This window comes from Bombina bombina, chromosome 1, assembly GCF_027579735.1.
Source record: "Bombina bombina isolate aBomBom1 chromosome 1, aBomBom1.pri, whole genome shotgun sequence".
NCBI classification, from domain to species: Eukaryota; Metazoa; Chordata; class Amphibia; order Anura; family Bombinatoridae; genus Bombina; species Bombina bombina.
In genome coordinates, this window is record NC_069499.1 from 355,838,840 (window position 1) to 355,856,552 (window position 17,713).

General features: G+C 42.2%; 1 protein-coding gene across 1 annotated transcript in view; it reads left to right on the forward strand.

Moving 5' to 3' along the window:
• Positions 1-17,713, forward strand: part of SLC4A3 (solute carrier family 4 member 3) — a 153,917-nt gene that overhangs the window by 20,700 nt on the left and 115,504 nt on the right. Inside the window, exons 3-5 of the mRNA XM_053689813.1 lie at positions 13,380-13,560; positions 15,334-15,469; positions 17,549-17,675. Coding sequence (XP_053545788.1) covers positions 13,380-13,560; positions 15,334-15,469; positions 17,549-17,675 — 444 coding nt within the window. The remainder of the gene's footprint in view (positions 1-13,379; positions 13,561-15,333; positions 15,470-17,548; positions 17,676-17,713) is intronic.

Sequence of the window (17,713 nt, forward strand, 5' to 3'; positions counted from 1 at the left end):
AACCTCACCAGTTGGTTTATTGATCCAAAGCAACTCTGACTTCCCCAGATTAATTTTATATCCGGAGAATGAGCTATACAGCTCGATTAGTTGTAGTAGCCGAGTAATAGACTGACCTGTATTACTCAGAAAGATCAAAATATCATCTGCAAAGAGTGACAGCACCAATTACTGGGCTCCCAATCTGATTCCTCTCAATTCCTCCCTCAAGAGAATTGCAAAAGGTTCTAGAGAAAGGTTAAATAATAAGGGTGATAGCGGGCACCCTTGTCGCATGCCGCTTTTTAAGATGATCTTGTCTGAGATGTCACCATTAACAATAATGTAAGACAGGGGTGTCCAAACTTTGCTCTCCAGAGGTTTTGGAACTACATTTCCCATGATGCTCAGCTAGATAAAATGCTGGCTGAGCATCATCGGAAATGTAGTTCCAAAACCTCTGGAGAGCAAAGTTTGGACACCCCTGATGTAAGAGGTTGGAGCCTTGTAAATAAGGTGTAAAAAATGTTACCAACAAAACCAAAGCCTTCAAGAGCTGAAAATAAGTTGTCCCAAAAGATAGAATCAAATGCCTTCTCTGCGTCAACTGTAATAAGAGCCATATCCAATCTTAGGTGTGATTTTTTTAAATACAGGTTTATTATGAAAATAATCAAGAACTAGCATTGTTTTCCGAAGATTTTTGACAGGATTCCTTCCTGTCATGAAACCAGTTTGATCTAAATGAATGATAGGATTAAGATTTTTTTTAAGTCTATTAGAAATAATGGATGCCAAAATTTTATAATCCTGATTCAGTAGGGATATAGGCCTATAGGACGCAGGGCATTTAGGGTCTTTCTCTTTTTTAAGAATTAAAGCAATATTGGAGACATTAAAATACCTGGAATCCATCTTATTTTCTATATAGTATCTGTTGAATAGAGAGCGCAGAATTGGTGTGACCTGGTGTTTCAACAATTTGTAAAACTCTGCAGTAAGGGCATCAGGACCTGAGGCCTTGTATGGTTTAAGGTTTTTAATAGCTTCCGTTATTTCTGCTATTGAAATTGATTCATTCAGTTGTTGCAGCTCTATATTAGAGATTTGTGGTAGCTTCAAACGTTGCCAGAATTTGGATTTATTTGAGGCATTAACTGGGCCTGGTGAATAAATACCCTGGAAGAATTCTGCCAGGGCATGCTTGATTTCCTCAATGTTTGTCACTCGTGTCTTCTTATATTTAATAGCTGCTATTAAATTCTGCTGGCTTCTGTTACGCAAAAACTTAGCTAGGTTTTTTGTAGACTTTCCATATTGGCCACTAAAAAGTGCCTTTTGTTTTTCATCGGCAATTATCATATTATGTTTCAATAGATGAAAGAAAGGGTGCCTCATAGTGTATTACAGATAATACAGATATCAGAAAACAAGAGAGTGAATGCTCACTAGATGTTGTTGCACTGTGCTGTGACTGGTGCTTGAACGCAGGCTAGCCCTTATTACAGTAAACTTTCAGCTAATCCTTTAGCTGAAGGCTGAAAGAGATTTCTCACATCCAGTATTCAAATGCAGGTATTACCAGCAATCCAGGGCTACTAGGCTCTATATTGGTCTGGATTGAATATATATGCACTAGAGATGATTCGTATATATAAAGACAACTTCCCAATATATTAAAAAAACAAACTTTTAATGTCTTTTTGTCTTTCATACTCATACTTTTGGAATCCCACAACATCTCAAGTACTGTTATAATTTTACCAATATTCTATTTAGTATTACCCTCTTTTTTATGATATAAATTTTTATTAGAATAATTGTTTCTTATGTTGATATTATTTGGTTTGAGGTACTAACACCTAATTGTATTGTATGTATCACCAATTTAGAATCATTTATACATATTCAGTTTTACTTTTATTATCATTTTGAGATCACTATATATCCTCAGGTGCGCCCCCAATAGAAATTGTTCTTAGGTTTCCATTTGTTTATATTATGTTTCAAGTAGACATCTCTCTCTGATCTAGCACTAGTGTATTTATTCCAGATAAATTGGGATAGTTTCCTAGTATAGTCTCTAAATCTATTCTTAACTTGATTGGAGAGCTGTTATTCCCGCATCTTGCTTTTTATTTCCATGCATGTAGATATGCTTTTATTTCCCCTCTGAGTACAGATTTTGCTGTTTCCCAGAAGATTTCTGGCTTATCAATATAGTAAAAATGTTAATTATGATATTCTTCCAATTTGGATTTCAGCCAATTTTTAAAGCGGATATTATGTAGTAGATAGTATGGAAAAAAGAACTGCAATCTATTGTGCTTTTGGGAGTTTTTAATATTCATTTCCAAAGATTTGATAGCATGGTCTGAGAGAATTATCTCATTTATATCTGCCTTGCAATCTAGACCCAACATATTGTTAGAAATTTAAAAAAATTCAATCCGGGAGAAGGTTTTATGCAATGAGGATTCACATGTAAATCCTTATGGTCAGGATTCAGATATCCTTTAGGGGAAGTTTTGCATATATATTGTGTAAAACTTTAGCTTCTTTAATCTTCCTGGGGGAAAATTTAGGGTTAGCTCTATCTAATATCTGGGTAAAATTCATATTGAAGTCTCCCACGAGAATCAGATGCTTCCCTGTACAATTAAATAGTTTTAAACTTAAATTTTCCCAGAACTCTTTATCTGGCGTATTGGGGACATAAACATTACATAAAACAAGATGTAGATCATAAACTTGAACTTTCACTATTGGTATCATCTCTTAAGATAAAATTTAAAATGTTAATTGTTGGGGGCGGAGCCAACAGCTGAAGCAACAAGACGTGACATATCAGAGCTCCTGGTATTTGATCATAAAATTCCCTATTGAGGACACTTAAAAAAAAAATTTTTTTGCTCATATATTTAACTCACAACATGTACCAGAACATGGGGGACAATGATACCTAACAGTTTATTCCGTGACTGCACAAAGGCCTTTTAGTCCACTGAGACCACGGCCTGGAGTAATCCGCCATATTTGAAGACACCTACGCATCATCATAATTACTAGAGACATAACTCTTATCCTATTGCCACCCTCAAGCTACCTAATGGAGCAGCAAATTGTTTATGCACAGAGATGCCTGATCGGTGTGAGCCTGACCCGCCGTGTTGGACTGGTGACCCGCCTCGGGATACAGAGGAGATGTGCAAGATAGATATAGAGGGTCCCGGTCCTGAAATAGCGAAACAACCTGATCACCTATGTGAGCGGAACAGTGCCGGACAGATCCTCTTCATTCACTCTGGGCCAGTACACCACAATGCAGCTCAACTTGCAGTTCACCGGATTCAGCTAAACAGACCAAATCGGATGCACAGTTTAAGAGCGACAGCTCATAATCCCCTCGAAACTGTGAAGATTGATTCTCTTAGAGGCCCTCCTGTAGCTATTAAATACCCAGGAAATGCTACCTTACTATCAGCAGCGATGGGCAAATTTTTCAAAGAAGGAACTGCAGCGCATATATGGGACCCTGGAGGCTGTCACTTTACTATGACAGCTGTGGAAGGAACAGTGATCGGGTCACAATGATACCCTGACCCCACTTCAAAGCAGGGGCTCCTTGATCCTCCTCGCTCCACTGGCTATTTAGCAAAGAGCAACAGCAGTGATTTAGATATAGCCAATGCTGACGCACTTAAAGTTCCACAATCTTTGACAGCCCTAACGGAGACCGATCACCCTATCAACCGGAGATCTAGAGAGGATCTTGTTATAGCCTACGGAACCTTCCTGTACTTGCATTAGACTTGTGGCAGTCTGAGCAACGCTCTTACTATATATAGAGCACCCAGAAAGATCTTGCAGTTTCACTAGACTTTTTTTTCCTTAGGTTCTTCCAGAGACTGATGCATTTCTAATATATATGGCCCTATTGCTGGTACTAACTTGTGTTGTGGGGTATACAATTACATATATTCCTCCTACATCTGGGCTCCCTAATAATTTGTAAAGACGCAACTATTCTATTTATGCACTCCTGTTTTATTTGTTTCTATATATTTCTATTGTCACTTAATGATCATAATTTATGTGATTTATAACTACAGCCCATTCACTCTGCAAACGTGAGCATATAGTTCTAGGTAAGGGATAATTATTATAAACATCTGGTATTATTTTCATTTTAGCCTGAATATAACATTTAGACTATATCACATTCCCAGCTTGTTTGAGACTTTTGAAAGTCTGTGGAGGGTAGACCTCTCAGTTTCATTATGTTTTAAGTATTGGGTTGTGAAATGTTTGTTTTACAGTTGTCAGATTTTACTGTTTACTATTTCCTTAAGTGTTTTATAATGTTATATATCTTCTCATACACCTACTTAATCTGAGGAGGGATGGGTTGCTATTTAGTTCTTATGAAAGAGTATGTTATTCTCATGATAGCTTGAACCTATGACATGTTCAATTGACTAGGTTCAAATTAAGAAATAGTTATTACGCCCTAACTAAACTAGTGCCTAGTGACATTCCCCTGACTAAATATTACTGGTGAACATATCGTATTCATTTTAATGCAGCGCTCTTGGTGTTTAAGTACTCATCCACTCATTCATTTTAATACTCTCCAGAGCAGCTCCTTCTCCATACAAAGTACCCTACATGTTTACTGTTGGCTGTGTGTGTAATGTTATATTATATTATATCTGCGTCATTAAAGTTACAGAGTTGCCCATAATCTCATGACAATTACCACTTCATTCAATGTAAACATAGTTCCTCACCCCTACTTATAACGTAACTAAAAAACCTCAGAGGCCTAAACACGTCCATTAGTGTAACACTTTATCTAGCTCCGCCCCTTTATCCTCATCCTCCCCCTCACCTTATTTCGAGCGGCTCTTGCCCGCTGCACCCCCCACCCACTTTCTTGCTCACTAGCTAAGCTCACTATCTATACGCATTAAACTTTTTATGAGAAAACCGTATATTAACTATTGTTCCTTTGAAATCACAAGATGGGTTCCTTCTAATCTGCTAATATGTAAGCCTTTTCCATTATACCTGACAATTATACCAGAGCTGCTGGTGCAACACCGCCCCCTGCTGACTCACGGCCAATCGGCCGCCAGCAGGGGGGTGTCAATCAACCCGATCGTACTTGATCGGGTTGATTTCCGACGATGTCTGTCCACCTGCTCAGAGCAGGCGGACAGGGTTATGGAGCAGCGGTCTTTAGACCGCTGCTTCATAACTTGTGTTTCTGGTGAGTCTGAAGACTCGCCAGAAACATGGCCCTTCAAGCTCCGTACGGAGCTTGATAAATATGGGCCTAAGTCAGGTCTGTGCTTCCCTAGTTGGTTTATAATTGACTTTCTCTTAATTGGCGATAGAATCCCCTGCACATTCCATGATAGGATTTTTAAATTATCCATCTATTAATGGAGGGTTGGGGCATACTGGGGGTGGGGCATGGGGAAAAAAAAGAAAGAAAGGGGGGGAGGGGATAAAACAATAAATGGAATTAAACTAACCTCTCTCCTCCCTCCTTCCGTTTGCTTGTAGAAGCAAAAAATCAGCTATAATCTTAATGGGATTGTTACGGTTACCCTTAGTCTCGCTGAGAGATGGACCGCTTAGTAGCCTGGATCCCTATTGCTAAAGAGGGGAGAAACTGCTTTCCATAGTATTCTATATGAGTCTTGCAAATATAGAATAATCTCCCTTAGCTGCAGTACAGCTAGGATACCCTTCTGCCCACAAAAACGAGTCAACGCTGCGATTGAGGGTCAAACAAGAACTCAGGACTGGGATGCCCAGCCTGCTTTTTATTAAGGATACATGCACACAGGGCAGTCCCAGGGGGAGAGGGGGGGAAGCACAAAATCCCCCATCACACATTTAGATAGAGAGCACTGTCCTTTGACAGGCCACAATAGGATTACAGTACTTAAGATAACAAGTTTACAAGTTCATCTTATCAATTAGCAGTCTGGCTCCAGAGGTGATTAGACAATAGTTTCTAAAAGCTGAAAAAAAAAAAGTTAACTCTTTATGAAATGATACTTGTTACGGTTTTCTTGGAGCCCTTCTTAGGCGCTGGCTTGCTGGTTCAGGCATTGCTGCTGGGAAATAAGCTCTTCACAACAAAATAACTAATGCTTCTGTAACAGTGCTCCCTTTCTGTGGAACACTCTGGCAGACACGGTCTGACCCCTTTTCGGGGCAGACTAAGGCTGTCCAGACCGCTGGTTATGCGGGGCTGAGGTCGGTTTGTCTGGACAACCCGTCGGCGTTGCCATTCTGTTTCCCAGGTCTGTAAGTAATGGTGAAATTGAAGGGTTGCAACGATAAGCTCCAACGTAATAGCCTGCCGTTATCTCCAGAGACCCGGTTCAGCCACACCAACGGGTTATGGTCGGTGACCAGAGTGAACTCCTGACCATATAAATAGGGAGTCAATTTCTTTAATGCCCACACCAAAGCCAAACACTCCTTTTCGACCGCTGCATAGCTGACTTCGCGGGGCAGGAGCTTCCGGCTGATGTAGGCAACTGGATGCTCCCCTCCATCTTCGCCTACTTGGCTGAGGACGGCTCCCAGCCCGAACATGGAAGCATCTGTATGGACGATAAAACGTTTGTTAAGGGCTGGGGCCGCCAAGACAGGAGCGTTAATTAGAGCATTTTTGAGAGCCTGGAAAGCCGTTTCACAGTGGGGAGACCACAGGACCTGTCGAGGTAAGTTCTTCTTGGTCAAGTCAGTCAGGGGTTTGGCAAGTGTGCTGTAGTCTGGTACGAACCGTCTATAGTACCCTGCCGTGCCCAGGAAGGCTAGGACCTGAGTCTTAGTGATGGGGGTGGGCCAATTGGCGACAGCTTCTATTTTGGCCGGCTCTGGTCGCTGCTTTCCACACCCCACCCGGTGACCTAGGTACTGTACCTCGGCCATCCCAAAGTGGCATTTTTCTGGCTTCAGAGTCAGGCCAGCAGCCCGGATCTGATCCAGAACCATTCCCACATGAGCTAAGTGGTCCTCCCAGGACTCACTGTGGATCGCTATGTCGTCCAGGTAGGCGCAAGCAAAACTCTGGAAGCCATCCAGGAGCCTATCCACCAAGCGCTGGAATGTAGCTGGGGCATTCTTCATCCCAAACGGCATTACCCTAAACTGATATAAGCCGAATGGAGTGACGAATGCCGACTTGGGGATAGCCTCCGGGGCCAGGGGAATCTGCCAGTAACCTTTGCAGAGGTCAATAGTGGTCAGGTAATTTCCCCTGGCTATACGATCGAGTAGCTCGTCTACCCTGGGCATAGGGTAAGCGTCCGTCACGGTCTTTTCATTGAGCCTCCGATAGTCTACGCAGAACCGGGTGGTCCCATCTTTCTTGGGCACCAAGACAACTGGGGAGGCCCAGGGACTATCGGAGGGCTCAATTACCCTGAGCTGGAGCATCTCATCGATCTCCTTCTTCATTCCTGTCCTAACTGCTTCAGGGATTCGGTACGGAGCCTGGCGCAAGGGAGCTTGTCCCGGAGTATCTACCTGGTGGGTGGTTAAAGTAGTGTACCCTGGCTTTGGGGAGAAGGTGAGGTGTTTGGACTGGAGGAGTTGGTTGAGCTGCTCCCTTTCAGTGGGGCTAAGTCGGTCCCCTATCTGAACCTGCGCCACTATACCTGTGGGGAGGCTCTTTTCTAATAGGTCGGGAATGGGTAAACTGTCGGGGTCTTCCTGAGGGGAACAACATACGGCCGTCACGTTCTCTGGTCGCTCAAAATATTCCTTGAGCATGTTTACATGGAATGTCTTTCTAAGATTGTTGTCGTGGCAGCTAGCTATCACATAAGTGGTGTCTCCCCTTTTCTCTACGATCTGGTAGGGACCCTGCCAGGACGCCTGCAATTTGTCTGTCTTCACCGGCTTAAGTACTAACACCTTTTGTCCTATGGTGAAGATTCTCTTTCGGGCCCCCCGATCGTACCATACTTTCTGTCTTCTCTGGGCCAACTGGAGATTAGCCCGCACGGATTTGGCTAATTGCTCCATTCGGTCCCTGAGTTCCAGCACGTATGGCACAATTGGGACACCGTCAGCCTCCATCTCTCCCTCCCAGTGCTCCCGGATCAGGTTTAGGGGTCCCCGTACCTTTCTTCCGTAGAGCAACTCGAAGGGAGAGAACCCTGTCGTTTCCTGGGGCACCTCCCGATAAGCAAATAGGAGGTGCGGCAGGAAGCGTTCCCAGTCTCGGTATTCCTGAGTGAACGTCTTGAGCATTTGCTTGAGGGTCCCATTGAACCTCTCACACAGCCCGTTCGTCTGGGGGTGGTATGGGGAGCTCAGGAGGGACTTAATTTTGCAAACCTGCCAGAGTTGTTGGGTCAATTCAGCCGTAAATTGGGTGCCTCGGTCGGATAGGATTTCTTTTGGAAATCCTACCCGGGAGAACACCTGTACTAGTGCATTCGCTACCGTATCCGCTTGTATGTTGGATAGGGCGACAGCCTCTGGGTACCTGGTAGCGTAGTCCACTACGGTAAGAATGTATCGCTTACCGGAGGGACTAGGGGTAGCCAGTGGTCCCACTAGGTCAATAGCAACCCGGCTGAAGGGTTCCTCTACAATGGGCATATTTACTAGCTGGGCTTTAGGGTGATCGCCTCGCCTTCCTACCCGTTGACACACATCGCAGGTGTTACAGTAAGTTCTAACGTCAGTGTGCACCCCTGGCCAAAAGAACGTGTGAGTAATGCAGTGTAGGGTACGGGTAACGGCTAGGTGGCCTGCTAAGGGGATGTCGTGGCCTATTTTGAGGATTTCTTGACGGTATTTGTGGGGCACTACCAGCTGTCGCCTACGCTGTCCCCTTTTCTCTGTCCAGCGGTATAGTTTCCCTTTTTCCCATAAGAATGTTTCGTTATCTGCCCCGCCCCCTCCGGTCTCTGCTCGTTCCCGGTACTTTTGTAAGGTCGGGTCAGTCTTAGACTCTGCCTCGAAAGCATCTGGGGTGTCCCAGGGTATGGGGCCTAACCTGTCAGGCAAGGTCGGGGTAGGTCTTACCTGTGTCTCCCGCACTGGTGAGAGCTCTCGCTCCGTCCGGGCTTGGGCCCGTGTAGTCACTGGGTCCGCCTCGTTGTTGCATACTGGAGCATAGGCAGAAGTCATGGGGCCCAAATCGTTGCCCAGTAGTACATCGGCAGGTAAATTATCCATTAGGCCCACGTTCACAGCCCCCTTTCCCGCTCCCCAATCAAGATGCACTTTAGCTGTTGGAATTTTGTACACATCCCCCCCGCCACTCTAACGGCCACAGTCTGTCCGGATCGCTTGTGCTCTGGCACCAAATGACTCTGTACCAGCGTGATAGTAGCCCCTGTGTCTCGCAATCCCTCGGTAGATCGCCCCTCGAGCCATACCCTCTGCCGATGGTGCTGGCGGTTATCTGAGGCAGCATATACAGGGTCTGCCTCGTGAAGCGGCCCCACATATCCCTCCATAGGGGCCTCTTGGTTAACACAGAGGGCCCGGGCCGGACGATAGGACCCAGAGGGGTAATTGTAATTCCTGGGTGTCTGGTGCGTATTAAGGGGGCAGCTAGCCATGAAATGCCCTGGTTGCTTGCATCGGTGGCAAGTCGGTCTGGGACGCTCAGAGATGTTATTGGGTGGTCCTGAGTGTCGGACGGGCCCTGTGGGCACCGGGGCTCGGAATTCAGCACGAGGGGGTGCACGGTAAACCTCTCTGGGTTCGACCCGTGCTGGAGCTCGGTAGTTCATGGGTTCGTGAAGACGGGAGTCATAATGTTCATCGGCCAATTTGGCTGCTTCTTCTAAGGTAGAAGGCCGCCTGTCTCGCAGCCATTCCTTCCCTTGCTGTTCCATGCCATTATAAAAATGTTCTAAGAGAAACAATTGTAAAATTTCCTCCCCAGTCACCGCTTTACTTCCGCTCAGCCAGTGATTTGCCGCTCTCCGCATTCGGTGCGCCCATTCCATATGGGTATCGTTAGGCTTCTTTTCCGTGCCCCGAAACTGTCGGCGATACGTGTCCGGAGTTACAGCGTACCGTCGCAACAGTGTCTCCTTAACTAGCTCATACTGTGTCACTTCCTCAGCACCCAGAGTACGAAAGGCTTCCAGGGCTCGCCCGGATAGTTTCCCAGACAATATCGTGGGCCACTCTCTGTTGGGAATCTGGTGCAGGGCACATTGCCTTTCGAAGTCCGCCAAATATTCATCAATCCCTGTCTCGCTCTCTAGGAAGGGTCGAAATGCCGCATAGGGTATCTTGGGCCTCCCAGCATTTTCGACAGGGATGATTACCTGCGGGGCTTCAGCATTGCGGTGTGCGTTTGCTAGGTTGAGTTCGTGGGCTCGAGTCTCTCGTATATCCTCGTCCGCCTCCGCCATCAACTGCTGTACCAATTCCATGGAGGGGTTCGGCCCGTATAATGAGAGCCTTTCCCGAACAATCCTGGTTTTTTCGTCACTAATCATGGTCGGTGTTTCCGCCATTGTGAAGCTCTGATCCAGTTCGGTCAATTCTGCAATCAGCTCTCTCCTCGGCCGGTTGCTGGCGTACCCCCCTCTGCTTTCAAGTAAATCTTTTAGGGTTGTACGCTTCAATTTTTCGTAAGCGCTCTCCATCCGTTCTGTACCTCTCCTAGGAAATCCAGGAAAATCCCGCCGCTGCCGCCAAATGTTACGGTTACCCTTAGTCTCGCTGAGAGATGGACCGCTTAGTAACCTGGATCCCTATTGCTAAAGAGGGGAGAAACTGCTTTCCATAGTATTCTATATGAGTCTTGCAAATATAGAATAATCTCCCTTAGCTGCAGTACAGCTAGGATACCCTTCTGCCCACAAAAACGAGTCAACGCTGCGATTGAGGGTCAAACAAGAACTCAGGACTGGGATGCCCAGCCTGCTTTTTATTAAGGATACATGCACACAGGGCAGTCCCAGGGGGAGAGGGGGGGAAGCACAAAATCCCCCATCACACATTTAGATAGAGAGCACTGTCCTTTGACAGGCCACAATAGGATTACAGTACTTAAGATAACAAGTTTACAAGTTCATCTTATCAATTAGCAGTCTGGCTCCAGAGGTGATTAGACAATAGTTTCTAAAAGCTGAAAAAAAAAAAGTTAACTCTTTATGAAATGATACTTGTTACGGTTTTCTTGGAGCCCTTCTTAGGCGCTGGCTTGCTGGTTCAGGCATTGCTGCTGGGAAATAAGCTCTTCACAACAAAATAACTAATGCTTCTGTAACAGGGATATATAAAGAAAAAAAGAGAAAATAAAAATAAAATCGCAAACACTCAATACAGTCCATTGATCTGTAACGTTGTAGAAATATTCCAAAAGATGAAAACAACATTTTATTCTACATGATTATTTTGACAAAAATTTTGAGCATCTGTAACATTGTTCAAGATGATGGAGTTACCATTCTTATCCAAGACAATTTTAGCTATGTGCAACAACCTAGCATTAAAATTAGCCTTGATTAGCTTAGAGCAGAAGGGTGACATAGCCCTTCTCTTACTTAGTGTATCAACTGAAAAGTCTTGGAACACTAGAACCTTGAATTGATCAATCATAATATGATTGGACTTACGGTAGTGTCTCAGTATTTTGGATTTGTCTTGGAAGTTTAAAAATTTGATTAGGACTGTTCTTGCCCTAAATGTGCCATCTATATTCCTGCGGGGTGTACCAACCCTGTGAACTCTTTCTATGGCCAATGGTGTATTCTAGCTGCTCTGTTTTCACTGATTAGAGTGGTAGCAGGGGCAGAATTACCATTGGTTCAGCAGATGCAGTGGCACCAGGGCCAAAGTGCTGGAGGGGGCCCATAACAGCCAGTCTGTACAATAGGAGTGTGCAGAATGTGTACAATCCTAAGGCAGGGGAGCCTTTTATTAGCGCAGTTTGCAGGTCTATCTATCTATCCTCAAACTCATTATAGAGAACAGCATGCATATTAATACTCTTGCTTATTACTGAGTTACATATGAGGGCCCAAAAAAACTTTGCACCAGGGCTCTCTGTTGGCTACTAAATGGTAGTATGGTGTTTTCCACTCTCATGGGTGGCCAATAAAAAGTGGATGTGTCAGGAGGGATCCCTAAAAATATGTTAAATAAAACTGTAAAAAAACAAAATGCGATGGAAGGGAGAAACGAAGGAACAACCTCTCAACTGACCATTCTAAGTGATTTCCTCAATATTACATTATATTATTTACAATGAAATGAGAAGTTTACTGACTATAGTGAATGTAATGAATTTATATCACAATATTTTCAGGATTAAAATTTAAAGTGAATGTCAATTTTGATGCTAAAGTGCCCGGTTTTTAAAAATTTGATTAAAAACAGGGGCACTTTAATTCATCAAAATTTACATTTCACTCCTGTTGGAAAAAAAACCTTACTTTTTAATCTTCACAGCAGCTCCAGTTTCCTCCGCACGTCGCAAAGCCTCTTCCTGGGTCTAAAATGAGGAATCCAGCTTCCTCCAATCACGGCGTTGAATCAGACACTGATTCCCCCGGGGGGGGGGGGGGGAGCCGTGATTGGAGGATGACCTACTCATCATTTCTGACGTCAGAAATGGCTTGCAACGACCGGAGGAAGCTGGAGCTGCTGTGAAGATTAAAAGGTAATTTTTTTTTCTTAACAGAAGTGAAATGTAAATTTTTATGAATTAAAGTGCCCCTGTTTTTAATCGAATTTTTAAAAACCCGGGCACTTTAGCATCAAAATTGACATTCACTTTTAAAAAAAACCCCATCAAAATGTGAGCAGAAGACCATTACAAACTGTCTCCCAACATCTTTTCTTCTTGCTGTACTGCTGCAGTACACCTATTGGTTATGTTCTAATTAAGATTCCATTTATAAGCCTCATTTGTGAAATTCACAACTGAATCCACAGATTTCACATGCCAACAGGGAGAACCAATCACGTGAGTCACAGTACCCTGTGCGTCTGGAGGAGCAGCCGTCCTTCATAATCTGAAAGTGCTAAAAGGTGTTTAAAATTGCACGCTCTTTATGAATCATGAAAGTTTAATTTTAACTATACTATCCCTTTACAATTTCTGATATTGATCTAAAATAGTGACAATTCTAGGGTGACATCAATGCTTCTAGGTGCTCTGAAATTGCAAGATAGTAATTTTTTTAGGTGATCCCTCAGCACCAATATAGTCTGTACCCTTGATATTTAAGTTTTTGTTCAACTTTTTGCACCCAAAATTTTTGTTGGTCTCGAACCACCTCTTATCTACATTTTGATTGATAATAAGTAACTATAACATGATATAAGGTAGTCAGATGGATACTGATGTTTGCTGTGACTAATATACTAATGTCTATTTTGTTTAGGTTTTTGTAGAACTGAATGAGTTAATATGTGAAGGCGTGCAAGAGTTGCAATGGCGAGAGACAGCTCGTTGGATAAAGTTTGAAGAAGATGTAGAACAAGATACATCTCGGTGGGGCAAGCCTCATGTGGCCTCACTTTCTTTTCGCAGCCTCCTCGAGCTTCGGAAAACTATTACTCATGGTTTGTAACCAAAGTACTCAAATACCAAATGTCACAAATATAGCTACTGATTAGCAGCTTTGATAGGTAAGAACATTTATTGTTTAAAGTCTTCATGGCTCTAAGCTTTCTAAAATGTAACACCCCTAACGTAATTTCAAAGAACTGCTTAGTATAGTTTAAAAAATAAAAAGATGCTTAATTTTTTTATTTTTTTTTAAAAGGGACCTCACATTTTATTTTGGGGGCAATCATGGCACATTTTGAAAATCAACCAGAGATCTGATCTGTGGTTCATTTTCAGAGCACTAATTGCTACTGGGAGCTTGCGGTAGCAATAATGAACCACTTGTAATGGCCGGTTATTTATAGCCTGTTAACAGGCATGTGATAAATTAGCGTTCCACTTGTAATCTATCCTCATGTCTTTAGAAGTTTTCTGGAATACATGCAAATATTTTACAACAATAAACATTTACATAAACGGTTTGACAGTATGTTTCTGAACTGTTGAAGTTGTAATTATTTTTTTCCATGTTGCTAGTGGTTCTTGTTTGAAGTGAAGCTCAATAAAGTTCTAACATAATCTTACTGTCAGGGAAACAGGAATCAGACAGAGACGTGAATTGCTAAATTAATCACACCTTTATTAAAAAATAACAAAAACTAATAAAGAGTCTAAAAGCCAAATGACAAGCCAGGAGTCATAGCCAGAGCTGTGAGTCAGAGGAGCCGGGTCAGGAGCCAAAGTGAGTAGTCAGACGAGCCAGGGGTCAGGAGCACAAAGATCAGCAGTCAGGAACAAACCAGGGATCAGGAACCAGAAGGGACGTCAAACAAGCCAGGTTATACACATAATCAGGAACACAGGAACTCACAGAGAAGTTAGAGACAACGCAAGGGCAAAGGCAGACTGAACTGAGGCACTTTAAATAGTAAGTGATGACATCATAATTCTGGGACTGCAACCTGTCTCTCACTGATGATGTTCTCCAGTTTGGCCATAAGAGGGTGCCTGGGTGTATTGAGCAGCGTTACAGACTCTCCAGCAGGCAAAGAGAGAGACAGGTGAGTCAAAATGGCAGCCAATATAAAAAGCAGCAAATAACAAAAAAAAAATCAGGGTGAAAAACCCTGACACCCTTACAATGATGTAATTTGGCAATCTTACCTGTATATATAAATCTAGGCCATTAAGTTGTGATCCGACATCGGTTAGAGGACCATTAAATACAGTAGAATTTCATAATTGGCAAATGCATAATAAAAATACAATGCAATAGCACTTACTTTAAATTTCGAATGAGTAGTAGATGTTTTTCTGGCAAATTTCAAAGTTAACTCAATTTCCCTAACAAAACGCATATATGTATATACAGTGCACAGTTGCACAAGCCCAGTTGCAGTTGATGCCTTAGAAAGTGTACATATAAAAAAGTCTTTGCATATTTTGAATGGAAGTAAATTGGAAAGATTTTTACATTTACATTATCTGATTCAGGAAAGTAAAATTTTTAATTTAGTACTCCTTTAATTAATATATACATTGTATCCTCATATTTGTATTAGTTAATTTAGAAGTGTCCATGGTGTGAGTCTGTCAAAAAAGATAAGCTGGGTACCATTATCTTTTTTTTTTATCTTTTATTCTGGACATTTCATTATGATATGTATCATGGTGAAAAATGCACGCTCATGTTTACCCAGTCCTACATTTTTTCTTGCAAATTTAAAGTTATAATTAAAAAAAGGAATATACGTTATTTATATTGATATCCATTTTCTTTATTCCAGGTGCTGTCCTTTTGGATCTGGAAAAGACAACAATGCCGGGTATTGCCCAGACAATTGTAGAAACAATGGCAAATTCTGCTCAGATCAGAGCCATTGACCGAGCAAATGTACTGAGAGCTCTTCTACTGAAGCACAGGTATATCAGGAAGCTCTGTAGACATATAATTAGCCTGACAAAATAAGGATCGCTACAAATACAAAATTGAGAAACACGTTGAGGTCCCCTATGTTACCAATCTCATATAATCCAGAGTTCGTGGGTGGTTTTGAGGTGAGAGTGGAGAAAAATATGAGTTGGGAGCTTGGCCACACTGTCCTGTTCCTATGAGTAGATTACTAATCAACAGCAAACTGAAAGCTAAAAATTACCTGGAAAATACAGTATATTAGGTGGTGTCTTCACTAATTGACTTAAATATTGTCAATTACAGCATTACTTACAAACCTCCCTCACTCCCTTTGAGCAATTGTGCCTTCTGGAGACCCCTATGCAAAATACGCTATCAATAGCATGGAAAGTATTAATAGATGCAAGGGGCAAGGACTCACACCATTCACTCACTGTTGGCATGGGGAATTTGGCAGCTGGGAACTTACCAGATAGTACCTTACCCCATCATGCTTAAAAAGTTTATTTCCCAAAACTTCCGGCTTATTTTGGAGGGATTGTAGCGAGAGGGGAAGTATGACTCATGTGTTGTGGAGCTGCCCTAAAATATGTCATTTTTGGACTTCCATTTAAAAGTTTATTAATATCTTACTGGGCCCGGGTCCTTGTCTTAAAGGGTCAGTCTATTCAATTTTTTTTATTGTTTAAAAAGATAATCTCTTTATTACCCATTCCCCAGTTTTTCAAAAACAACCCTGTACACCTCTGTGATTACCTTGTATCAAACTTGCATTTTAGCCAATTAGTGCTACTTCATAAATAACTCCATGTGAGTGAGCACAATATTTTCTATATGGCACATATAAACTAGCACTGTTTGGCTGTGAAAAGCTAATAAAATGAACTGAGATAAGAGGCAGCCAGCAGAGGCTTAGAAACAGGCAGACATTTAGATGTTTAGAAGTTATAAAGTATATTAATATAACAATATTGGTTGAAATTGTTAAAAACTGTAAAATGCCTGATGAAACGGCTGTGTATTTGAGCCGAGAAACGTTTTGCATTGGAAGGGGAGCAAGTTAGATGCCGCCATATACCTACTGCTTTTATTTTGATCTGTTTTTTAATTAAAATAACTTTTAACATTAGCAGTGTGGTATAGCCATTTATATACAGCACCATGCTGATACTGGACCAATTCCAGTCTGTTCCTGATGTCAGCAGTGGGTGAGCTGATACACCCTCTCCTGACATCAAGAACAGACTGAGATTAGGGTGCTTTTGTCAAATGTGAGGACCCTCCTGTATACAGAGCCCTTCCTGTTGGATGTAACTGACTGATATGCACATGAGGTGCCCCTTTATTTGTTTAATATTTGAGAATGGGTAGTAAAGCATGATCTATATTTTTAAAAAATAAAAAATCAAGTAGGCTGTCCCTTTAATTTAGACCCAAATAATAGCTTTGCTCAACCTATTACCGAAATGTAAACTTTGCCTTAAGCTTATACAATACATCTTGAACTCAGCTAAATCTCTAATAGCATGGAGTTTCCATTTTGGTGTGTTATTAGAAGAAGATCACAACAACGGGTTCCTATGGAAAGGTCTTATAATATCTTCTTATACTGTATTTTAACAGTACTGAATCTGTAGTGTGAACTTGCTGCCTTGCAAATTGTATCTGCATAGGAGAACTTCAAATGAGATTGCACCTTCGTGGCCGGGTTTTTTAGGGGTTATGCCTTTATGCATTATTGAGCTCCCGGTTATAAAAGGCACATTCCAGTTTACAAGTTCAATAACATAGGCGCAAACACATTGAAACGCACTGTTCTTGCCATAAAAACATGTAATCACCATTTTGTTTTAAGAACACGCCAAAATGGAAACTGTCCTTTAACAAATAATAGAAATATATATTGTCAAAAACAATACTCGTCAAAGTTTAAAAGTGAACATATAGCAATAGAAAAATGGTGCACAGTTTGCCTATCTTGACAACATACAATATGCATTCAGATGGTTGATCAGCTGTGCTGATGAAAATGAATTACAATGAAATACAATAAGAATTACAATAATAATTATGTGTTTTTTTTCTAGTCACCCCAATGATGGAAGAGATGCACACTACCCCCGTAGTTCTGCTAATGTTGGGAACCACGTCATGAACAGTAGTCCACCTGGAGACACTATTAGCCATACTGCTCAAGAATCTGATAACAAGACGGTGAGTTCTGAGCTATTGTACAATAGGGTTTCTCTACT